At 42.6% G+C, this 25,871-nt stretch overlaps 1 protein-coding gene across 1 annotated transcript in view; it reads left to right on the forward strand.

Moving 5' to 3' along the window:
• Positions 1–25,871, forward strand: part of IL16 (interleukin 16) — a 116,645-nt gene that overhangs the window by 53,328 nt on the left and 37,446 nt on the right. Inside the window, exons 3-5 of the mRNA XM_027089163.1 lie at positions 16,864–16,972; positions 22,507–22,649; positions 24,986–25,096. Of these exons, the coding sequence (XP_026944964.1) occupies positions 16,864–16,972; positions 22,507–22,649; positions 24,986–25,096 (363 nt within the window). The remainder of the gene's footprint in view (positions 1–16,863; positions 16,973–22,506; positions 22,650–24,985; positions 25,097–25,871) is intronic.

Raw genomic sequence — 25,871 nt, forward strand, 5'->3', positions numbered from 1 at the left:
GTTATGTTTTTAATCCACCTGGAATTGATATTTGTGAAGTGTAGGGGTACCTTATCATTTTTTCCACATGGTTAATCTGTTTTCCCAGCAGGCCTATTGAAGTGCCCCTCTTTCCCCACAGATATGAGTATAGCATTAGTTCTCTCACAGATCAAGTTTCCTCATATGAATGTGAAGCTGTTTCTAGGCTCTCTGTCCTGTTCTATTGGTCAGTTTGCTACTGTTATGCCAAAACTCTACTGTCTTGATCATTATGTTTTTAAAATAAGTATTGTTCTCTTGTATTGAAATTTCTCTCTCTTCGTGCTTTTTAAGGTCTGTGTCTTTCTTTGAGGCCCTTGGCTTCTTGATAAAAATTTAAAGATCAGTTTGTGATGTTCTAAAACACATTTGAAATTTTGGTTAGTACTGCATTAAATTTGTAAATGAATTTGGGGGAGAACTTACATTTATAGAATAGTAAGCCTCCCATTTTCATGAACATAATGTACCTCTCCGTTATTCAGGCCTTAGTTAATGATTTTCAGTAAGCTTTGTAATTTTTCTCAGAAAGGGCTTACATATCTTTCATTGGATTAGTTCCTAGCATTCTTTATTTTCTGGTGCAATTGTAAATGTCAGCTTTTTAATAATCCTATTTTCTAACTGCTACTTCCTGGAATATAGAAATGCATCTTAAAATAGTTTTTGAAATTAAATTGTTTCCAGATTATTGTAGATTCATATGAAGATATGAGAAAATAATACAAAGAGTAAAATAATACAAATACAAAATAATACAAAGAGAAAATAATACAAATAATACAAATACAAATAATACATAATTTCCCCCAATGGTAACATCTTGTAAAATTATAGTATACTGTCACAGTCAGACTATTGGTATTGAAGTAGTCAGTATACAGAACAATTTCTGTTACTACAAGGATTCCTTATGTTGCTTTCTTATAGCCACACTCAGTTGTCTCCCACCTGTACCTCTGCCTTCACCTATGGCAACCATTTCTATACTTTTGTCATTTGAAAGCTTTGTGTAAATGGTACCACACAGTATGTAACCTTTGGGGTCTGGCTTTTTTTCACTCGACATAATTCTCTGGAGGTTCATCCAGGGTTTTGCATGCATCAGTAGTTAGTTCCTTTTTACTACTGAGTAGTAAGCATTGCATGGCAGGGGTGTGCAGTCATCCCTCAGTATCTGCAGGTTCTGCCTCCACGATCCCCAGCTGGTTGCACCAGCGAATGTGGAACCTGCAGATAGGGAGGGCAGACTGGACATAAGCGACTTGAGCATCTGCAGATTTGGTATCCTCGGGAATCCTTGAACCAATCCTTCCCTAGAACAAATGTAACACAGTTTGTTTAACCATTCACCATCAAAGGACATCTTTGGTGTTTTCACTTTGGGGCAATTATGAATAGTGATGATGTTAACATTCCTGTATAGGTTTGGTGTGAACATAAATTTTCTGTTCGCTGGGATAAATGCCCAGGAGTGCAATTTTTGGGTTGTGCCATAGTTTTGTGTTTTAGTTTTAAAGAAACTGCTGAACAGTTTTCCAGCGTGGCTGTACCATTCTACATTCATGTAAACAAAGTATAAGTGATCCAGTTTCTCTGTATCCTCCTTAGTATTTGATGTCACTATTTTAAATTTTAGCCATTCTGATAGGTGTGTAGTGATATCTCATTGTGGTTTTAATTTGTGTTTCACTAATGGCTGATAATGTTAAATGTATTTTCATGTGCTTATTTACCATCTGTATATCCTCTTCAGTGAAATGCCTGCTCCTATCTTTGCCTCATTTTCATTTTTTGAATTTTATTTTATTTTTTTATACAGCAGGTTCTTATTAGTTATCTATTTTACACATATTAGTGTGTATATGTCAATCCCAATCTCCCAATTCATCCCACCACCACCACCCCTTCCCCCTGCTTTCCCCCCTTGGTGTCCATACTTCTGTTCTCTACATCTGTCTCTATTCCTGCCTTGCAAACCGGTTCTTCTGTACCATTTTTCTAGATTCCACATATATGCGTTAATAAACGATATTTGTTTTACTCTTTCTGACTTAACTTCACTCTGTATGACAGTCTCTAGTTCCATCCATGTCTCCACAAATGACCCAATTTTGTTCCTTTTTATGGCAGAGTAATATTCCATTGTATATATGTACCACATCTTCTTTATCCATTCATCTGTTGATGAACATTCAGGTTGCTTCCATGACCTGGCTATTGTATATAGTGCTGCAAGTGCATGTGTCTTTTTGAATTATGGTTTTCTCAGGGTGTATGTCCAGTAGTGGGATTTCTGGGTCATATGGTAATTCTATTTTTAGTTTTTTAAGGAACCTCCATACTGTTCTCCGTAGTGGCTGTATCAATTTACATTCCCACCAGCAGTGGAGGAGTGTTCCCTTTTCTCCACACTCTCTCCAGCATTTGTTGTTTGTAGATTTTCTGATGATGCCCATTCTAACTGGTGGGAGGTGATGTCTCATTGTACTTTTGATTTGCATTTCTCTAATAATTAGTGATGTTGAGCAGCTTTTCATGTGCCTCTTGACCATCTGTATGTCCTCCTTGAGAGAAATGTCTATTTAGATCTTCCACCCATTTTTTGATAGGGTAGTTTTTTTTTTAAATATTGAGCTGCAGGAGCTGTTTATATATTTTGGAGATTAATCCTTTGTCCGTTGATTCATTTGCAAATATTTTCTCCCATTCTGAGGGTTGCCTTTTCATCTTGTTTGTAGTTTCCTTTGCTGTGCAAAAGCTTTTAAGTTTCATTAGGTCCCATTTGTTTATTTTTGTTTTTATTTCCATTACTCTAGGAGGTGGGTCAAAAAAGATCTTGCTGTGATTTATGTCAAAGAGGGTTCTTCCTATGTTTTCCTCTAAGAGTTTTATAGTGTCCGGTCTTACATTTAGGTCTTTAATCCATTTTGAGTTTATTTTTGTGTATGGTGTTAGGGAGTGTTCTAATTTCATTCTTTCACATGTAGCTGTCCAGTCTTCCCAGCACCACTTATTGAAGAGACTGTCTTTTCTCCATTGTACATCCTTGCCTCCTTTGTCATAGATTAGTTGACCATAGGTGCGTGGGTTAATCTCTGGGCCTTCTATCTTGCTGCATTTATCTATATTTCTGTTTTTGTGGCAATACCATATTTTCTTGATTACTGTAGCTTTGTAGTATAGTCTGAAGTCAGGGGGTCTGATTCCTCCAGCTCCTTTTTTTCCCCCTCAAGATTGCTTTGGCTCTTCAGGGTCTTTTGTGTCTCCATACAAATTTTAAGATTTTTTGTTTTAGTTCGATAAAAAATGCCATTGGTAATTTGATAGGGATTGCATTGAATCTGTAGATTGCTTTGGGTAGTATAGTCATTTTCACAATATTGATTCTTCCAATCCAAGAACATGGTATATCTCTCCATCTGTTTGTGTCATCTTTGATTTCTTCCATCACTATCTTATAGTTTTCTGAATACAGGTCTTTTACCTCCTTAGGTAGGTTTATTCCTACGTATTTTATTCTTTTTATTGCACTGGTAAATGGGATTATTTCCTTAATTTCTCTTTCTGATCTTTCATTGTTAGTGTATAGGAATGCCAGAGATTTCTGTGCATTAATTTTGTATCCTGCAACTTTACTGAATTTATTGATTAGCTCTAGTAGTTTTCTGGTGGCATCTTTAGGATTCTCTATGTATAGTATCATGTCACCTGCAAACAGTGACAGTTTTACTTCTTCTTTTCCAATTTGTGTTTCCTTTTATTTCTTTTTCTTCTCTGATTTCCATGGCTAGGACTTCCAAAACTATGTTGAATAATAGTGGTGAGAGTGGACATCCTTGTCTCGTTCCTGATCTTAGAGGAAATACTTCCAGCTTTTCACCATTGAGAATGATGTTTGCTGTGGGTTTGTCATATATGGTCTTTATTATGTTGAGGTAGGTTCCCTCTATGCCCACTTTCTAGAGAGTTTTTATCATCATGGGTGTTGAATTTTGTCAAAAGCTTTTTCTGCATCTAGTGAGATGATCATATGGTTTTGATTCTTCAGTTTATTAATAAGGTGTATCACATTGATTGTTTTGTGTGTATTGAAGAATCCTTGCATCCCTGGGATAAACCCCACTTGATCATGGTATATGATCCGTTTAATGTGTTGTTGGATTCTGTTTGCTAGTATTTTGTTGAAGAGTTTGCATCTATATTAATCAGTGATATTGCTTTGTAATTTTCTTTTTTTGTAGTATCTCTGTCTTATTTTGGTATCAGGGTGATGATGGCCATGTAGAATGAGTTTGGGAGTGTTCCTTCCTCTGCAATTTTTTGGAAGAGTTGGAGAAGGATGGGTGTTAGGTCTTCTCTGAATGTTTGATAGAATTCACCTGTGAAGCCATCTGGTCCTTGACTTTTGTTTGTCGGAAGAATTTTAATCACAGTTTTAATTTAATTACTTGTGATTGGTCTGTTCATATTTTTTGTTTCTTCCTGGTTCAGCCTTGGAAGGTTATACTTTTCCAAGAATTTGTCCATTTCTTCCAGGTTGCCCATTTTAGTGGCATAGAGTTGCTTGTAGCAGTCTCTTAAAATGCTTTGCATTTCTGTGGTGTCCGTTGTAACTTCTCCTTTTTCATTTGTAATTTTATTGATTTGAGTCCTCTCCCTCTTTTTCTTGATGAGTCTGGCTAAAGGTTTATCAATTTTGTTTATCTTCTCAAAGAACCAGCTTTTAGTTTTATTGATCTTTGCTATTGTTTTCTTTCTTTCTGTTTCATTTATTTCTGCTCGATCTTTATAATTTCTTTCCTTCTACTAACTTTGGGTTTCGTTTGTTCTTTTTTCTCTAGTTCCTTTAGGTGTAAGGTTAGATTGTTTATTTGAGATTTTTCTTGTTTCTTGAGGTAGGATTGTATTGCTATGAACTTCCCTCTTAGAATGGCTTTTGCTGCATCCCATAGGTTTTGGATGGTCGTGTTTTCATTGTCATTTGTCTCAAGGTAGTTTTAAATTTCCTCTTTGATGATTTCTTCATTGATCTCTTGGTTATTTAGTAACATATGGTTTAGCCTCCATGTGATTGTGTTTTTTGCGTTTTTTTCCCCTGTGATTTATTTCTAATCGCATAGCATTGTGGTCAGAAAGGATGCTTGATATGATTTCAATTTCCTTAAATTTACCAAGGCTTGATTTGTGACCCAGGATGTGATCTATCTTGGAGAATATTCAGTGTGCGCTTGAGAAGAAAGTGTAATCTGCTGCTTTCGAATGGAATGTCCTATAAATATCAATTAAATCTATCTGGTCTATGGTGTCATTTAAAGCTTGTGTTTCCTTATTAATTTTCTGTCTGGATGATCTGTCAGTTGGTATAAGTGATGTGTTAAAGTCCCACACTCTAATTGTGTTGTTGTTAATTTCCTCTTTTATAGCTGTTAGCATTTACCTTATGTATTGAGGTGCTCCTATGTTGGGTGCATATATATTTATAATTGTTGTATCTTCTTCTTGAATTGATCCCTTGATCATTATGTAGTTTCCTTCCTTGTCTCTTTGTAACAGTATTTATTTTAAAGCCTATTTTATCTGACATGAGTATTGCTACTCCAGCTTTCTTTTGATTTCCATTTGCATGGAATATCTTTTTCCATCCCCTCACTTTCAGTCTGTATGTGTCCCTAGGTCTGAAGTGGGTTTCTTGTAGATAGCATGTATATGGGTCTTGTTTTTGTATCTATTCAGTGAACCTGTGTTTTTTGGTTGGAGCATTTAATCCATTCACATTTAAGGTAATTATTGATTTGTATGTTCCTATTACCATTTTCTTAATAGTTTTGGATTTGTTTTTGTAGGTCCTTTTCTTCTCTTGTGTTTCCCACTTAGAGAAGTTCCTTTAGCATTTGTTGTAGAGCTGGTTTGGTGGTGCTGAATTTGCTTAGCTTTTGCTTATCTGTAAAGCCTTTGAATTCTCTGTCGAATCTGAATGAGATCCTTGCTGGGCAGAGTAATCTTCGTTGTAGGTTCTTCCCTTTCATCGCTTTAAATATATTGTGCCACTTCCTTCTGGCTTGTAGAGTTTCTGCTGAGAAATCAGCTGTTAACCTTACGGGAGTTCCCTTGTATGTTATTTGTCGTTTTTCCTTTGTTGTTGTCTTTTTGCTATTGCAGTTTTTTGGTACACGGGCCTCTCACTGTTGTGGCCCCTCCCGTTGCGGAGCACAGGCTCTGTATGCACAGGCTCAGTAGCCATGGCTCACAGGCCCCGCCACTCCGCGGCATGTGGGATCTTCCCGGACCAGGGCACGAACCCTTGTCCCCTGCATTGGCAGGCAGACTCTCAACCACTGTGCCACCAGGGAAGCCCCCCCTTGTTGCTTTTAATAATTTTCTTTGTCTTTAATTTTTGTCAGTTTGATTACTATGTGTCTCGGTGTGTTTCTCCTTGGGTTTATCCTGCCTGGGACTCTCTGTGCTTCCTGGACTTGGGTGGCTATTTCCTTTCCCATGTTAGGGAAGTTTTCGAGTATAATCTCTTCAAATATTTTCTTGGGTACTTTCTCTTTCTCTTCTCCTTCTGGGACCCCTATAATGCGAATGTTGGTGCATTTAATGTTGTCCCAGAGGTCTCTTAGGCTGTCTTCATTTCTTTTCATTCTTTTTTCTTTATCCTGTTCCATGGCAGTGAATTCCACCATTCTGTCTTCCAGGTCACTTATCCATTCTTCTGCCTCAGTTATTCTGCTATTGATCCCTTCTAGTGTATTTTTCATTTCAGTTATTGTATTGTTCATCCCTGTTTGTTTGTTTTTTAATTTTTCTAGGTGTTTGTTCTTTAATTCTTCTAGGTCTTTGTTAAACATTTCTTGCATCTTCTCAATCTTTGCCTCCATTCTTTTTCTGACGTCCTGGATCAACTTCACTATCATTATTCTGAATTCTTTTCTGGAAGGTTGCCTATCTCCACTTCATTTAGTTGTTTTTCTGGGCTTTTATCTTGTTCCTTCATCTGGTATATAGTCCTCGGCCTTTTCATTTTGTCTATCTTTCTGTGAATGTGGTTTTCCTTCCACAGGCTGCAGAATTGTAGTTCTTGCTTCTGCTGTCTGCCCTCTGGTGGATGAGGCTATCTAAGAAGCTTGTGTAAGCTTCCTGATGGGAGGGACTAGTGGTGGGTAGAGCTGGGTGTTGCTCTGGTGGGCAGAGCTCAGTAAAACTTTAATCTGCTTGTCTGCTGATGGGTGGGGCTGGGTTCCCCCCCCCCCGCCCCCGTTGGTTGTTTGGCCTGAGGCGATCCAGCACTGGGGGCCACAGGCTCTTTGGTGGGGCTAGTAGCAGACTCCAGGAGGGCTTATGCCAAGGAGCACTTCCCAGAACCTCTGCTGCCAGTGTCCCTGTCCCTGCGGTGAGTCACAGCCACCCCCTGCCTCTGCAGGAGACCCTCCAACACCAGCAGGTAAGTCCGGTTTAGTCTCCTATGGGGTCACTGCTCCTTCCCCCTGGGTCCTTATGTACACACTACTTTGTGTGTGCTCTCCCAGATTGGAGTCTCTGTTTCCCCCAGTCCTGTCGAAGTCCTGCAATCAAATCCCGCTAGCCTTCAAAGTCTGATTCTCTAGGAATTCCTCCTCCCCCTGCCGGACCCCCAAGTTGGGAAGCCTGAGGTGGGACTCAGAACCTTCACTCCAGTGGGTGGACTTCTGTCGTGTAAGTGTTCTCCAGTTTGTGAGTCACCCACCCAGCAGTTATGGGATTTGATTTTATTGTGATTGTGCCCATCCTACCGTCTCACTGAGGCATCTCCTTTGTCTTTGGATGTGGGGTATCTCTTTTGGTGAGTTCCAGTGTCTTCTGTCAATGATTGTTCAGCAGTTAGTTGTGATTCAGGTGCTTTTGCATGAGGGAGTCCATCCTTGGCTGTTATTGGCAAAGAGAGCCCATGATTTTTTGAGGGGGCAGCTATTTTGCATGGAAACATCACTACAAAGGTAGTGACATCTAAATTGATTCTTGAAGAATGAAGGGGAGCCAACGTGGGTAACTATACAGATAGGACAGGACACATAGGGTCTACCGATAGGACGTGTAACTAACTGGGCGCAATGGAGGCTTGAGTCAGTTTGAGTATTTTTTTTTTCTTAATTTTTAATGGAGTATAGTTGCTTTACAATGTTGTGTTAGTTTCAGGTATACAGCAAAGTGAATCTGCTATACATATACATAAATCTGCTCTCTCTTTTTTTTTCTTTTAGATTCTTTTCCCATGTAGGCCATTACAGAGTATTGAGTAGAGTTCCCTGTGCTATACAGCAGGTTACTATTAGTTATCTATTTTATATATAGTAGTGTGTATATGTCAGTTCTAATCTCCCAATTTATCCCTCCCCCTTCCCTTATCCCCTGATAACCATAAGTTTGTTTTCTACATCTGTGACTCTCCTTCTGTTTTGTAAATAAGTTCATTTGTACCCTTTTTTTTTTTAGATTCCACATATGAGCAATATCATATGATATTTGTCTTTCTGTGTCTGACTTACTTCACTCAGTATGACAATCTCTAGGTCCATCCATGTTGCTGCAAATGGCATTATTTTGCTCTTTTTTATGGCTGAGTAATATTCCGTTGTATATATGTACCACATCTTCTTTATCCATTCCTCTGCTGATGTATATTTAGGTTGCTTCCATGTCCTAGCTATTGTAAATAGTGCTGCAATGAATATTGGGGTGCATGTATCTTCTTGAATTATGGTTTTCTCTGGGTATATGCCCAGGAGTGGGATTGCTGGTTCATATGGTAGTTCTATTTTTAGTTTTTTAAGGACCCTCCATAGTGTTCTCCATAGTGGCTGTACCAATTTAACATTGCTACCAACAGTGTAGGAGGGTTCCCTTTTCTCCACACCCCATCTCCAGCACTTATTGTTTGTAGATTTTTTTTGTTTTTTTTTTTGTTTTTTTGTTTTTTGCAGTACACAGGCCTCTCACTGTTGTGGCCTCTCCCGTTGCGGAGCACAGGCTCCGGATGTGCAGGCTCAGCGGCCATGGCTTACGGGCCTAGTTGCTCCGCGGCATGTGGGATCTTCCCGGACCGGGTCACAAACCCGTGTCCCCTGCATTGGCAGGCGGACTCTCAACCACTGCGCCACCAGGGAAGCCCTGTTTGTAGATTTTTTGATGATAGCCATTCTGACTAGCGTGAGGTGATACCTCATTGTGGTTTTGATTTTCATTTCTCTAATAATTAGTGATGTTGAGCATCTTTTCATGTACGTTTTGGCCATCTGTATGTCTTTGGAGAAATGTCTATTTAGATCTTCTTCCCGTTTTTTGATTGGGTTATTTTATTTATTTATTTTTTTGGTAGTGTTAGAGAAGGAAGGACCTTCAATGACATGCCAGGGAGTTTGGATTTGATCTTGAATACGTCATAGATTTAATTAGGAAGTCTCATTTTTGTGAAATCATGCTGTCAGCAGAGTGTAGAGGGGTTGAAGTGAGAAAAGACTGGGGGCAGGGAAATTGTGAATCGATGAATGAACGGATGAATATTCCACTTTAAGTGGTTTTATTAAGATATAACTCACACACCATACAATTCACTTATTTAAAGTATACTGTTGAGTGATTTTTAGTGTATTTACAGAGTGGTGCAACCTTCACCACTATCTGATTTTAGAATGTTTTCATTACCCACAAAAGCCATCTAATACCCATTAGCAGTCATTCCTCATTACCCCCTCCCCACCACACTATTGCTCCATCCTTAATCGTCTACTAATCTACTTTCTGTATCTATAGGTTTGCCTCTTCTGGACATCTACTATAAATGGAATCATACAGTGTATGGTCTTTTGTCACTGGCTTTTTTCGCTTGAGTAATGTTTTCAGGGGTCATTATGTTATATCATATATTAGTACTTCATTCCTTTTTATTGCCAAATCATATTCCATTGTATAGCTATACAATGTTTTATTCACCTGTCCATCAGCAGATGGACACTTGGGTTGTTTCTGCTTTGGGGCTATAATGTATAATGCTGCTTTGAACATTTGTGTACAAGCTTTTGTGTGGATGTATATTTTCATTTCTCTTGAGTATATACCTAAGAAAGGGATTGCTGGATCATCTGGTAACTGTATATTTAACTTTTAGAAGAACTGCCAAGCTGTTTCCAAAGCATCTGCATCATTTTTTATTTCTACCAGCAATGTATGAGGGTTCTATTTTTTCCAAATCCTCCATATATTAGTGGATGTTCAGTGGGTGTGATGACAGCCATCCTAGTTGGTGTAAAGTGGTATCTCATTGTGGTTTCGATTTGCATGTCCTTGACGGCTAATGATGTTGAAGCTGTTTTCATGTGCCTCTTGGCTTCTTGTGTATCTTCTTTGGGAAGATATCTAATCAGATCCTTTGTCCATTTTAAAAATTGGATCATTTGTCTTTCTATAATTGAATTGTAAAAGTTCTTTATATATTCTTTTTTAAAAAATATTTTATTTATTTATTTGGTTACATTTTATTTATTTATTTGGTTGCGCCGGCTCCTTAGTTGTGGCATGTGAACTCTTAGTTGCGGCATGCATGTGGGAACTAGCTCCCTGACCAGGGATCGAACCCGTGTCCCCTGAATTGGGAGCATGGAGTCTTAACCACTGAGCCACCAGGGAAGTCCCTCTTTCTGTATTCTTGATACAAGTCCCTTACCAGACATATGAGTTGAAAATATTTTCTTCAATTCTGTGGGTTGTCTTTTCACTGTCTTGATGGTGTCCTTTAGAACACAAAAGGTTTTAATTTTGAAGAAGTCCATTTATCTGTATTTTCTTTTGTCACTCGTGCTTTTGATGTCATATCTACCAAGTCTTTCTCTAACCCAAGTTCATGAATATTTAGTCCTATATTTTTTTTTCTAAGAGTTTTATAGTTGTAGCTCTTACTTGTAGGTCCATCATTTATTTTGAATTAATTTTTGTGTATGGTGTGAGGAAGGGGTCTAACTTCATTCTTTTACATGTGGATATCCAGTTGTCCCAGACCATTTGTTAAAAATATTCTTAGGGCTTCCCTGGTGGCGCAGTGGTTGAGAGTCCGCCTGCCGATGCAGGGGACACGGGTTCGTGCCCCGGTCCGGGAAGATCCCACATGACGCGGAGCGGCTGGGCCCGTGAGCCATGGCCGCTGAGCCTGCGCGTCCAGAGCCTGTGCTCCGCAACGGGAGAGGCCACAACAGTGAGAGGCCCGTGTACCACCAAAAAAAAAAAAAAAAAAAAATTCTTAAAAATACTTTTCTTAGATGCCATAGGCCATTGTAATAGCCTAATCTAAAAGGTATACTATGAACTAGAACATAGCCAGCAAGAATGGATGTGTTGGGGCATTTTGAGAAGGTAGAATTACAAGGACTCTGTGGTTGTGGTCATGTAGGGACCACGGGAGGAGAAGCAGGACTTTTGGAGGACTCCTAGGTTTCTGGTTTCCACCCTTCCTCTCCATATCAGGAGGTATGTGGCCTCAGCATCCCACGTGACCATGTGACCATCCCAGAACCCATCTGCTGGGGCCAGTTATTTAACCTTCTGACTTAAAGGTCAAGTCTGCTGCTGCATGATCAACCCAACCACAGGAAACAAGCCTTGATCAGGAGGGCAGTTGGATTCCATTTTATGGCTCCCTTAGCAGCTATAGCATCTCAGTTCAAAGAGAAAATGGAAAGGCTTGTATGTAAGAGGAATGCAGTCACCAAGCTCCAGAAGGATCGAGCTCTGTCAGCCATGTTAAGGGTCTGGATACAAAATGAACGCTTCTAACAGAGTAATAGAGCCTTGGAACCTTTGGGGAACAGTTTAGACTCCAGAATAATGTTGCTTGTAGAAAGCAATGCCCCAGAATTCTGCATCTTCATTCCAGGTTTATTCCTTGGTTACATGCGGATCGTGGGTTTTTTCCATTGCTTGGGGTTGGCTGTTAAGTCCTAGCAGTTACGGGACTGGTCCTTACTTTGGGAGGGCTCTCTGGACAGTCTACCTCATTCCCCACTCAGGCACCAGTGGGACCGATACATGTAGAGACCGCCACCCAGGTAATGATGGGGCACACCACCCACAGAACTGCTGCTCTGGGTTGCAGTCTCTGAGGAGAACAAGGGGAGATGTGTCTGGAAATGACTTTGCCAGCCTCTGACCTCAGGGACCAATCCTTGGCCTCAAGAGCAGCCCCACCTTGGGAGCAAGAATAGAAGAGTTCTGTTCTGTGGGCTGGTGGGGGAGCTGTTCTGTGCAAATGTTCGTAGGGGCTCCTACAGAGACTCCTTTGTTGAGAAACCACTCCACCCAGGACATCCTTGCCAGACGGAGAGGGGCCAGGGAACCAAGGGAGGATGTTATGTCCTTGTGAATGATCTTCTGACATGTGATCATTTCAGAGAGGACAGTAACCCTTTTGCTCTTTAAACATAATCATCAGTTACATTCAAAAGTATAGAGCCGAAAGTGGTTATAGAAGTTGTTTCGTCCACCCCTTCACCTTACAAAAGAGGATACCAAGACCAAACAATCAACTGACCAGTCCAGGGTCATAAGAGGCTTAATGCTGCTGGCCTCATGACCCTTTATCTGCTCATCCCACTGTGCATATCTCGTGGAGAAACATTATGCTCAGGGTTTTATGATTAAAAAGAATGAATAGGGCTTCCGTGGTGGCGCAGTGGTTGAGAGTCCGCCTGCCGATGCAGGGGACACAGGTTCGTGCCCCGGTTCGGGAAGATCCCACATGCCGTGGTGCGGCTGGGCCCGTGAGCCATGGCTACTGAGCCTGCACGTCTGGAGGCTGTGCTCCGCAACGGGAGAGGCCACAGCAGTGAGAGGCCTGCGTACCACAAAAAAAAAAAAGAATGAATAATACCTTGAGATGATCTCAGAGTCTGGAAGAGCACTGGATCCTTGTTGATGTCCAGGAAATAGAAGGTCCATAGAACTTGTGCATTGCCTCTATTTTTGGAGCTTTTAGGGGCCATATAGTTTTTTACATGTATGTCTGATAGAAAATTGCTACTTAGATCTCATCTTCTGTTTATGGTAGTACATTTCCGTTCTTCCCTGTAGTAGCTGTCCAGTGAACAGATTCATACCACAGCCGTGTCAAAGTGAAGCACCTCCACTTTTCACAGCTCTCCAAGAGCTTGACGGTAGCCTGCTTAGATGCAACTCATTGAAACCATCAGCCAGTTCAGAGACTGGCTACATGGCAGAGGTTACATGTCTCATGTCTGAGACAGCTTTGGCTGGAGGACATAGAGTTGTGAAGTAGAAGGACTGGTCCATAAACTTTGTGCAGGCAGCAGAGGATCTATGGTCGGCATGTTCACAGTGAGATTACTGTTCCTGGAGCCATGGCCAGAAAAGGCTGAGCCGCTGAAATGTAGAGAACAGGGTGGCCGAGTGGTTGATCTGGCTGGTTCAATTTCTTTTGGATAAGGTCTAAAATCTTTTTTTTTTTTTTTTTTGTGGTACGCGGGCCTCTCACTGTTGTGGCCTCTCCCGTTGCGGAGCACAGGCTCCGGACGCGCAGGCTCAGCAGCCATGGCTCACGGGCCCAGCCGCTCCACGGCATGTGGGATCCTCCCGGACCGGGGCACGAACCCATGTCCCCTGCATCGGCAGGCGGACTTTCAACCACTGCGCCACCAGGGAAGCCCAGGGAAGCCCTCTAAAGTCTTTTAAGATTCCCTGTTCTGAATGTGGCGTTAACCATTTCCAGGTAATCTGGACCAAAAAAAAAAAAAAGACTCCACTTCTATGATTCTTCTGCCATCAATTGGCTTTATATGTCAAGCAATTTCGAAATCATCTTTTGGACAGGGAGCTTTATAAAGAGGATTAAAAGAAAGAAATTTAACAATAAATATACTTTGTCGTAAGTCTTCTAATGTGACAATTGAAATAAATGTAAAATTAATCACTTGTTTCTGGTCTGAAGTAATACATGCTCATTATAGAATATATGAAAAATACAGAAAGTTGTAAAAGAGAAAATAAGTAGCTATAATCCCATCACCCAAACACAATCCTGCTAATTCATGAGAGCAGGACCTTGTCTTTCTCGAGTACCGCCATTTCCTCATCCTTGGAACAGTGCCTCATACGTAGTAAATGCTTAGTAAAATATGGTGAATGAAAGAGTGTTACTATTTTGGTGTATTTATTTACAGTCCTTTTTCTAGGCCTGTTTTACATGATTGTAGTCAGACTCTATTCAGATCATAATATCTTTTTTTTCTAACTTACCATGAGAATACAAGTATATCTATATCCCAAAAGCTCTTTACAAACATTATTTTAAAAGATACTTAGTATTCTATGTTTTGTGTTTACCTCATTTACTTATTTATTTTCATCTTACTAGATATTTGGGGGGAAATACATCTCAATTGTACTTTGCAAATAAGGCTTCACTTCAAACAAGTAGACATCCTGGCTGTTTTATCAGTGAATCCAAAAGAGATACTGAAATAACATGTTATTATTTACTTTCATAGTCTCACTGGAGAACATGAAGAGGTGGGAATAATGCCAGAGGGCAGTCTTGATATTAGAATTAGGACATGACCTCGAGAAACTATCGGAGCTAAGAAATATCTTTTGACTACCATGTCGTATGAAACAGCTAATTCAAAGAACCAGCCATTTTGCTAAGTCCTAGAAATATGGAGTCTCAAGAATTCAACTGAACTAAACCACCTTCCATATAATCCCTGTTCTCTCCTTTAAAACATTTCCTGGGCTCCCCTGGTTAGAGAAGATAATTTTGTTCAGGTTAATATAGCGCCATCTGCTGGTGAAAAGGAAAATGAATGTCTAGGAAGATGAGTTCTCTGATTTTAACATTGATGTGTACAAGAAATAAAAGGGAATTGATATGTGGTTTCTTGCAGGACCCCTTGTGTCAGAACTGGATACAGTTTTAAAAAGAAAAAAAGGCTGTGAGTGGACTTCTGGCTCCAGACGGTTACAGAGTACACTTTATTAACTCCCCCACCTCTTAGAAATTTCTATCAAAAAAAAAAAAACAAAAAAAACCCTACCAATAGGGAGAAAAGCATGTCAGAACAGGAAGCCACGGAAAGGGGCCAACCACATTCTGGAACCCATGAGAACTTTCTGCATGACATAGTGCAGGTGAGACTGGATTGAGGGAAGGGCTTGTTAGCCTGCCGTTGACCACACGGGAGGGAAAGGCCTGGGGAATGAGTGGGACAGGGGCCAGCAGACCCCTCAACCCCAGTACCTACCAGCTCACAATGCCGGGGGCTGGAGGGGAGGATGGGTTACTTGGTGCACTAGGGAGAGGCAGCGGTAGATCGTCCCTCCTTCCACTCTGGGAAATGTACCAGGTGCTGGAAGTCGGCAGGCACTTGGTACACGAAATTAACCGGCACTGCCAAGGCTGGCTTTGAACAAGACGGACCTGTCAGAAGAGGGTGGCAGGTACCCCTAGCAAACCTCTACGCTAAAACACTAAATCCCGGGGAGCATTTGAGCCAATTAGAGTTTCTAGATAGGATAACCAATACCCCTAAACTCTATACTCAGCAAATCATTCAAGTGTGACGACCACAGGAAGACATTCTCAGACATGCAAATATTCAGAGAGCTTTCCATCTGCACAACTTTCCTGAGAACACACACACACATACACACACTCTCTCTTTCTCTCCTAAGGATTATGGTCGTGAGGAATAAAACCAACGTAACTCAAGAATTAAGTCAAGATCATTGTAGCTAATAAAGTTATGCAATAAAAAAAGATACAAAAAGTAGTTCTGGGAAGAGAAGTAAAATAATTAATGCCATTATCCTGTTAACCTCTAGCCTTCTGTCCGTCTGTCCTCTGTTTCTAAAATACCAGGGTGAGGAGAGGGAAGTGCGTGAAAGTTGTTTCAGATTCTCATCTTACCTGAGGAAGGGTCATATGTTTTCTATTTCATCACTGACCCTGATAGAGAGATGAGTTCAAGTATGTGATTTAATACATACTGCTTATAGACTCAGTACAATGAGTTCCCAAATTATTAGTATAAAAAAGAAGCAGGGAAAATTGGATCAATATGGCAAGGTAGAAAAAGAATAACAGAATGATAACCAAATTTAACTTAAGAATATTGATTTTTCAAGTCCTAAATGAAATTTTCACGGAGAGAAATCAGCAGTATAAGAAAATTGTAATACACTCAAGAATGCATGGGTGGTTCAATGTTAAGAAATCTCTTTATATAATATTCTTTGAATGACGGTTTCTAAGTGCCTATTATGTGCCAGAACGATGGAATTTACTTGATCATCTTCTCTAACACATTCCTCCCAGCCTCCCATTCACGTCAGTCTCTAGTTCTTTTCTTGGTAGCACTTATTATTCTCTGTCATTATATTTCACCTTTATCTGTTTGCTTGTTTGCTCTCGGCCTTCCGTCACGAAAATGCCTTTTCTCAGTGCCCTTCTCTGTCTTGCTCGCAGCTAAATCCCTAATGCCTAACAAAGAACCTGACATGTAACAGCTGACATAATCATTCAACATTTATTGCATTAGTTCAACATTTATGCAATCTCTATTCATTCTTTATTATAATTTGTATTCTTTGTCACATAAAGATATTATATTTTCATATTCTTTATTAACTGAATTAATATATCTATGAGTTAATGGATGACAGTAATTCCAAATCCCTGCTCTCATAGAGCCTGTAATTTAGGGAGGAGACAATCTGACAAGTACTTCCATGGTCAGTGTCGAATCTCAGTTTTTCTGTTCTAACTAAGTTGCTGAATAAAAGATGGAAATTGTTTTGCAGGAAGCTTCTACACCTTCCTCTCGAGAAAAGTCTGGAAAACTGGATGCACAAAGTAGTAACTTCCTGTTTCCCAAAGCCTGTCACCAAAGGACACGCAGCAACTCAACCAGTAAGTGTGTCATTGAACCATCTTTAGGAGCAGGGCTTAGATGTTGTTGAATATCGAGAACATCAGTGATGTTGGAGATTTGGAGGAGGGTGGGTCTCTGCTTGTCTAGAGGGACTAGCCCAAGATAGTGGTCTGCTTGCCCCTCTGAGAGCACCCTTCACTGCGTGTGCATGTCCTGGCCAGCTAGAGCACCTCTGCCCTTGCTGACAGAGCTCTCTGTGGTTTAGTCAACTTCTCTTCTAGATGGACTTCAAGTGCCAAGTTGCGAAGACGTGACACAGAAGATAAAAGACGAGGGCTTTACACCTGCTCTGTCTTCTAAGATGCTCCTTGGTCTTAGGAAGGCCACTGTCTCTCTCAGGGCCTCTGTCACCTCATCTGGTATAGGATGGGAGCTGGGGCTGGAAGATGTCGTGATTCTCGGTTGTCGCAAAGAGAACGGTGCTAATGCAAAGTCAGGAAAATGTGAAGAATGCAGAAAAGCACAAAGAAATTAAAACAATGCCAAATCCTAATTAGAGGCAATCTATGTTAACATTGTCAATTATTTCCCTCCTATGCCTATATATGCCTATAGAAAACGCACACACACACACACACACACACACACCCTTGACCTCACGTCATTGGGAATTCTTTGGTAAACACTATTTTTAGTGGATATATAGTGTTTCATTATGTACATAATCTGGTTAGCTTGCTCCCTATTATTAGATAGGTAAGTTATTCTCAGCTTTTTGCTAACATAATCAACATTGCTGAGGTTGTCCATGAAATTTTGTTCGAGTTTACAGTGATTTTCTCAGGTGAACTATACAAGGCAGTGGACTGATGTGTGGTTAGGAGCTCACACTTGGCAGCCAAGGCACTTGGATTTAGATCCTGCTTCCAGAAATAATTATCTCTGTGACCTTGGGCACATCCCTTAAACGCTCTAAGCCTCGTGTGATTCTGTTGTAGGATGGACCATCATTATAGTAATCATTTCCTATTTTTTGGACTACTAGTTGCCCTTTTTCATCACTTTTTTTCCTTTAGCATAATATCCTAGAAATGGAGTTTCAAAAGGTAAATATACCTTAGATTTTTACCTGGGCTTCCAAATTTCCAGAGCTAATACTCTAATACATGTATACAAATACCAATTTCTTCAATCATAGCCCACACTGGATGATAATTTTAAAAATATTTGCCATGCAGGTTTCTCTCTATTTCCCTCTTCCCCTTACCCATTGTCCGCTTTTTTGGTGGGGTGAGGGGGGGCTTGTTTTGCACCCAGGAGCAGCTCCACAATTTGTGGGGATCATTGTAAGATGAAAATGTGGGACTCCTGTTCAAATATTATGAAGAATTTCAAAATGGCGACAGCAGAGCATTAAACCAAGCTGAATGCCTTCTAAGTCTGGGGCTCTGTGAATTCACAGGTCGCGTGCCCGTGAAGCAGCCCTGCTTGCAGCCCAGCCACTGACTCTTTCAGATGGCGTCATCCAGGTGCCCTGGCCCTCTGGTTTCTAGTCGAGTTCAGTCGATCAACGGGAGACTGGAGGGTGGGAGGGAGAACCGCTGGGGTGTTTCTCTGCTCCCTCTGACAGTGCCCTGGTCCCAGCACTCCCTGGCCTGGTGATGCTGTTTCCTCTCTGTGCCCCTTCAGGTCTGGGATGGTAACAGCTTCCAGCTCTTGGCAATTCCTAGGTACCTCCTAGGTACCTCAAGAGGCCTTGTGGTTTTCTTGAGCCCCATCTACGCTTTGTCAATGGCCCCTTTATTCACTTTCTCAAAGTCCTACCTGAGTGTGCCTTTTGCTTTTGTCAAACCCTGACCGGCTCATGCGCCTATGAAATCAGTGGAAAGAACACCTCTCTACACAGGTGCGGTTCAACGTTCCTTCATTTGTTTATTTCCCTTCTTTTGAGTGCGCCTGTTTTTCTATGGGGAGGATCATTATTTTATCACTAATTTATGAAAAGTCGCTTGATAAAATTAATATTGGGCTGCTGTATTTGCTGAACATACTTTCCTCAGTTGGTTATTTTTCTTTTAACGTAATTTTTTAGCATTAAGATGTTCTCATCTTTATCTAATCAAACTCATCAAATTTTCCTGTCTAACGTTAAAAGTGTCTTCCACATCCAGAGAACTATTAAATGTTTGGCTGTGTTTTCTTCTAGTTTTTTCTCATGTATATTTATTTAATTATTACACTCTGACACCTTTAAGTTGCTTCCAGCTTATCGACATTTACAAAATAATTATAGATACATGCTGTACACATTTCTTTTATCATATTTGGTTACATATTTAGGAGAGAATCATTGAGGTTCTATAATATGAAGATTATTAAGTATAATCTTATTAAGTATGATATGAAGATTATTAAGTATACAACCACCTAAATTATTTCTACGTAGTGTTGTTTTTTCTAGTTTTTTAAATGATTTGCCTTTTTTTTCCCAACTTACTCTATCTGTAATTTATTTTTGGTGTTTGCTATGAAGCAATAATCTAGATAGATTTTTTTTCTAAGTGGCTGATTGCAGCATTACTCATTGGTAGTTTCTGCCCATCCTTTTATTTTACACTTTTTGTTTATTTTGTTTATCTCTTGCAAATGATATGCACTTAGATCTCGAAAGCAAATCTGGCCATCTTTTTAAAGAGAGACGCTTAAGCCATTGACATTAGTATTATAATTAATATTTGCTTTTACTCATGTTCTTTTTCATATTTATTTACTTATTTATTTGGTTGCACTGGGTCTTAAGTGGCAGCATGTGAACTCTTAGTTGCGGCACGCATGTGGGATCTAGTTCCCTGACCAGGGATCGAACCTGGGCTCCCTGCATCGGGAGCATGGAGTCCTATCCACTGCGCCATCAGGGAAGTCCCTCATGTTCTTTTTATACTTTCTGTTTTCATGATTACTTGTCATTTGTTTTCTGCCTCTTGCTCTCTGTGTGCGCGCGTGTGTGCGCGTGTGCGCGTGTGTTTAGTTTTTGCAGTGATTTGTAAGGTTTATTTAATTTTTCTCACCACTTCCAGTTTCCTTTAAGTTTAATCAATTAGGTTTAATTAATTAATAATACTTGAGACTATATTTTCCAAATTGTCCCCCTAATGGAAGATGGTGTTATTTACCTCTAGTCCCATTCCCATTTATTTTTCCATTTCATAATTCAATGTAAACTTAAATTAGAAACTCACGTTATTATTATAATCTTCAAAATATACAGTCAAAATTTATTTTGGTTTTTGCATTAGATTTTATAACCACGTTTTCAGTGAACTCACTCAGTGCTACATGTTAACTGATTTCAACTTCCCCCACTCAAGGTGATAATTTTGATGTATTTCCTTGCTGTTGGAGCACATCCAGTCATTTTTTGAAAGAGTAGGCGAGGGCTCAGACCAGTTAGTGCTTTCGAGAGACTGCTCGTCCTGACTCTGGGCCTATGTCCTTGCTGATTGGAACTCATAGTGGGAGCAGGAACCACAGAAAGCCCGAGTTGTTTTTTTTTTTTGTCTGGATCAGTGAGGGTAGAAGCGGAGTTAGCCTGGCCTGTTCCCCCTGTGCTTGTCCATGGCTCTAGATGCTTCTGTCCTGTGGACCGATCCCAGTTGGCCACGTGTTTGCTTGTCCTTATTCCCTCTGAACCCAAACGGTACACCGCTGCCCTTCTTCAGACGGCAGTCACCTTGCACTGCTGTGGGCAGAGAGAACGGGAGACTCGTTTTGGTTTCCTCACGATGAAGTAAAGAGCTCAACTCCCTCAAGGTTCCTCAAAAGCTGGACGCATCGCCTGGGGAGCCTGATAAACACACAGAATCCCCGCCCCCACCCCCACCTCCGCCCCAGACCCCATCCATGCAGACATGGATTCAATAGGTCTGGGTGGGGCATTGAAATTTGCCCCACTTATGATACACACCCAGGTAAACATGATGCACAGACAGATTTAGGACCATCTGTAGCCCCTCCTCCCAGCCCCGCTCCAGGATTCTTGGTCCCCTCTTCCTGGGGCGTGGTTTTCTGAACCTCCTGGCTTCCTCTCTCTCCTGGCCCCTCTGCGGTCAGAGGGTCTCTGTGAGTCAGGGAGAACCAGCTCCTTGTGTGGAGACGGCTGCTGGGTGCAGCTGTCCTGGCAGGGAAACATTGCCCCAGCCACCTGGAGTGCCAGTGGACCAGGACGTCTCCTTTCTCCCCCAGGCCTTTGTCCCTTCTTCCTCTTCCCTTAGGGATCTCACATCTCCAGGAATGCCCATTCTGTCCCGTGTTCTCAGCCCACCCTGGGCAGTGGCTTCCTTTCTTCAGCCTAAGTCTTTACCATCCTAAGAATGAAAGCAAACCAAAAGCTCTGCTCCCACGTCCCTTCTTCACTCTGAACCACCACCCATCTCATGTCTTTCTCTTGGGAGATTTCCCACCAAAGCCTTGTCCACTCACTTGAGTGGAGGGACACTGGGAAAATCGGCCCCTCTCTGCGTGCTTGCTGCCCAGTGCCGTGGCCACTGTTCACATCTCGAGCACTTGGAGTGTGGCTCGTCCAAATGCTCAGAGTGCAAAAGATGTGCCCACCTCAAAGGCTAAGCACAAAACCAAAAAGAGGATGCAACATACCTCATTAATAACTTTATGTATTATATGTTAAAATGACAGGGTTTAGGTCTATGGGACTAAATACAATACACGATTAATATGAACCTCACTTTTTCTTTTGACTGGTTTTTAATGTGGCTACTAGAAAATTTCAAATTCCATATGTGACTTGTATTATATTTCAATTGAGAAGCACTGATCTAGACAGTGAGGGGCCATAGCAGAGAATCTCTGCAGATTTTTCCAGCTGGAAGAGGTAGAGTTCCCGGTTGGGTGAAAGGAAGTCTGGGGTTCCCCCAAAAGAAAAAGAAGATGATGGCTTTGCATTTTCTTAGATCCCCAAAGAATCAAGAGTTGACCCTGCCTGCCTGTGTTAGGGGTGTGTATGTGCCTGTGTGTGAATGTGCGTGTGCATGTGTGTAAGAAGCAGTCAGGTGCTGTCGGGACGTTGGATGTTGCCATGGCAGATCCCACAGGCTCCTGCCCGGTCTGTCCTCTGGCTCTACATGTCTGGGGGCATTCCTCCTCTCCCTCCTCTCCCTCCTCTCCCTCCTCTCCCTCCTGGGTCGAGACTGAAAACCCCCTGGCAGCAGGCACTGGAGTTGACAGAGCATGGCGGTTTCCTGAGAGCTCAGCATGCTGCTTGACATGTAGGAGATGTCTTGCCAACTGTCTCGAGTTGAGCTGAGGGGAGATGGAAGTGACAGTCCCACCTGCACCCTGCAGTGCAGACAGCATGAATGGAGCTAATGCTGCCTACGTCTTCATTGGCCCCCACTCTGCATCCTGCACCCAGCACTGGGTGCTCCATGGTTCAAGTTCACTCTGGCCGCTGGCTCATGAGGGCTGGCCGTTGGCCGGGGCTGACGTTGTTCTCCCTTGAGCTTTGCTTTCTGACAGCACAAATGATCTCTTCCATTTTTTTCCTCTCCTGGGTTAGGTGTTAATCCCTACTGCACAGGAGAGATTGATTTTCCAATGACCAAGAAATCGGCGGCTTCCACAGACAGGCAGCCTTATTCCCTCTGTAGCAACAGGAAGTCTCTCTCTCAACAACTGGACTGTGCAGCGGGAAAGGCTGTGGTAAGAACGAAGGCAGGGGACCCTGGAGAGCAGGGAGAGAGGGGAGGGGTCCAGACTCAGCGGCGGCTGAAGAGACATTCCTAGTGGTTTGACGTCCACAGAATTACAGAGGGGAGGGGGTGGCTTCGTGAGTGTGGGCACCTCCAGGCAAAGAACCACATTAGGAATGGTCACCTGTGAGTGCCAGGCACTTGTGACCGCGGCTGCTTTGATGCTATGAGGAGCTAATGTGCAGAGAACATTCCACCCATGCAGACCCTGAACGGGCACTTTATGTGGGTCCCTTTATTTCATCTGCACAGCGACCCTAGGAGGTGGGCGAGGGAAGTGAGGACAAGTTAAGGGAGGCATGTGAATTCACATTGCTAATAAGAGTCCGCGCTGGGACTTGAAGTCAGAGCTTCAGGATTCCAGAACCTGTGCTTTTAGCCCCTGTGATGTAGTGAGTTGCTTTACACATTTTGCCTCTACAGTAAGTCCCCTACACACGAACGAGTTCTGTTCCGAGAGCGTATTCGTAAATCCAATTTGTTCGTAAGTCCAAGAGTTATCCTAGGTCCCCAACTAACACAGTCGGCTCTCTAATACTGCACTGGAATAGGTTTATAATACTTTTCACACAAACGATACATAAAAAAAACAAACACAAAAAACAAAGGAAACATTTTTAATCTTACTGTACTGTACCTTGAAAAGTACAGTAGCACAGTACGACAGCTGGCATCCAGGGGCTGGCATGGAGTGAACAGGCAAGAAGAGTTACTGACTGGAGGAGGGAGAGGAAGTGGGAGATGCTAGAGCTGAAGGATCGTCAGCAACAGGAGACGGAGGGCGAGCTGCAATGTCACTCACGCCTGACATGGATGGCCCACACATTTGCATCTTGGAAAGTTTGCAACTTGAAAGTTCGTATGTAGGGGACTTACCGTAATTCCTGAGCTTAGAAAGGAGGGTAACGTCAGCCCCATTGTACAGCGAGGAAGCAGAGGCTTGGCAAGGGGAGTAGCGGTCTGAATTCACACATCTTGAAAACCTAAGCGTCCAGCATTGGAACCAAGCCCTCACCAGTCCGTGCCCTTCCCACTATGGGGCACGAGGTTGCAGTCTGGGAGCCAAGCAGGTGTGAAGCACAGGGTCCCCTCACTTGTCACCCCAGCCAGCCTGTTGTGTCCCTGAGCCCCGGCCGAGGCACAAGGCACCCGCAGTGCCTCCTGCTGCCACCTGTGAGCATACGGCGCCCTCCGTCTGCAGCACCCTGTCCCCTTCCCTCACCTCTAGCCTGCAAACCCTACCCCATCCTTCAAAACCCTTCCTAGCACTACTTCCGCTGCGAGCTCTCCTGAGTCCTCCAAGTGCTTGACCCTTATATGTTTCCTGACGCCCATCGTAACGTGTCTGGGCTTCTCTTACAGACTCACCCAACGTGCCTTGTTGGTGTCATTACTTATGTTAGGGTCTTAGCTCCCCTGTAGGGTCCGTAGTCAAGCGATGTTTGATGTTTGATTCTCCCCACACGGTACACATCAGATGCTTGAAGATTTCATTTCTCTCTTCCATTCCCTTCCCTGAGCTATTATGCTTTTCGCTTACCAGCAGGAATCATCGGTGTTCCAGTGTTAGAAAAAGACAGCTTCCGAAGTGACAGGTGACTTTACAGATAAGGAACCCGAGGCACAGAGGGGTCAAGTCAGTTCCCCAAGGTCACCAGCTGATAGTTGGAGAGCCAGGCAACCGGGCTCCCAAGTCTGAGACCTAACCACCATGCTCCTTTGCCCCTCCCCGTGGCACTTCCTGTGGGGTGCAGGGCGTGTGTCTGTTTGGCACCCCTGCTCCTATGCAAGTGGGTAATCCCCTGTCTGCCTCCCCCTGGAATTTACATTCTGAGTTTTCACATCTTTGGGTTCCTGACCCTTTGCCCACCACCCTGTGCCTGGCACTAAATGGGGTCTCCGTAAATGTGGCTTGGATCCTGTCGAGGGTGTCCTTGGCCGTTGGCTTCCCAACCTGGGCTGGGGACTCCGGTTATGGGACTCGTTGTCCTGGGGCAGCGTGGTCTGTGTTGTGACCCAGGACCCACTCCCGTGACAAGCCTTAGTGAGTCTCTGGCTGCAGGTCCACAGGGAGATCAGGCTCCTGGGGCCACCAAAACAGCCCCCCTCCACCAGACGCCCACCCACACCCCATTCACCATGCTCTGGCTGCTATGCTGTGGACCCTCAGGAGAGAGGGGAGCGGGGTCCTCTCCTCGGCTGGGCCTTCCCTGTCCCCGTTCCCAGCAAGGTGTGTGCTGCCGTCCTGTTGACTCATCCTCTCCCCACCCTGGTCCCTTGTTCCAGGGTCCGTCAAGGCCAATACGGTCGCTCAGCACAGCTCAGCTCATGCAGCCCTTGGGGGGCCTCCAGGCATCCGTCATCTCCAACATCGTGCTGATGAAGGGCCAGGCCAAGGTGAGCAAGGACTGTGGCCAGCAGAAGTTACTGGGTCGACACGGGTTCCTGAGGAGCTGTCATGTCACGGGAAGGGTGGAGAGAGGGGCTGGTGATTCTGGCTCAGAACATGAGTGTTCGGATGCTCTCATGCCGGCACAGGGAGGGGCAGTCAGGGTTGCTCTGCACTGTGCGGGTCACAGGAAGACAAATGTTGCCCAGTTTTTCCCTGGCGTAGTACTTTCCAGAAGTTAGTTTTACCTGATGATTGAATTCAAAACATCATCATAGTCAGTTCAGGCTGCTATAGCAAAAATACCATAGACTGGGCGGCTTAAACAGCAGGTATTTATCTCTCACGGTTCTGGAGGCTGGGAGTCCAAGTTGAAGGTGCCGGCAGATGCCATATATGTTGAGGACTCCTCTCCTGATTCACGGATGCCTCGTTCTCTCTGTGTCCACACATGGTGGAAGGAGCAAGGGAGTTCTCTGGGGTCTCTTTTATGAGAGCACTAATCCCATTCATGAGGGATCCACCATTTTTCCTTTGTTTTTTTGGACCAAGGCAGTATTTTTCTTTAGAATAAATATATTTTGTAAACAAAGCAAGTACATATATAAACAAATTAGCCTTTATTTTCTTTTGTTTTTGCCTTTATTTTATTTTACTTATTTTTTATTGAAGTATAGTTGATGTACAATATTATATAAGTTTCAGGTGTACAACATAGTGATTCACAATTTTGAAAGGTTATATTCCATTTATAGTTATTGTAAAATATTGGCTATATTCCCT

The sequence above is a fragment of the Aethalodelphis obliquidens genome, unplaced genomic scaffold (genome assembly GCF_003676395.1).
Source record: "Aethalodelphis obliquidens isolate GAN/ISIS:26980383/991018 unplaced genomic scaffold, ASM367639v1 scaffold65, whole genome shotgun sequence".
In the NCBI taxonomy this organism is placed as follows: Eukaryota; Metazoa; Chordata; class Mammalia; order Artiodactyla; family Delphinidae; genus Aethalodelphis; species Aethalodelphis obliquidens.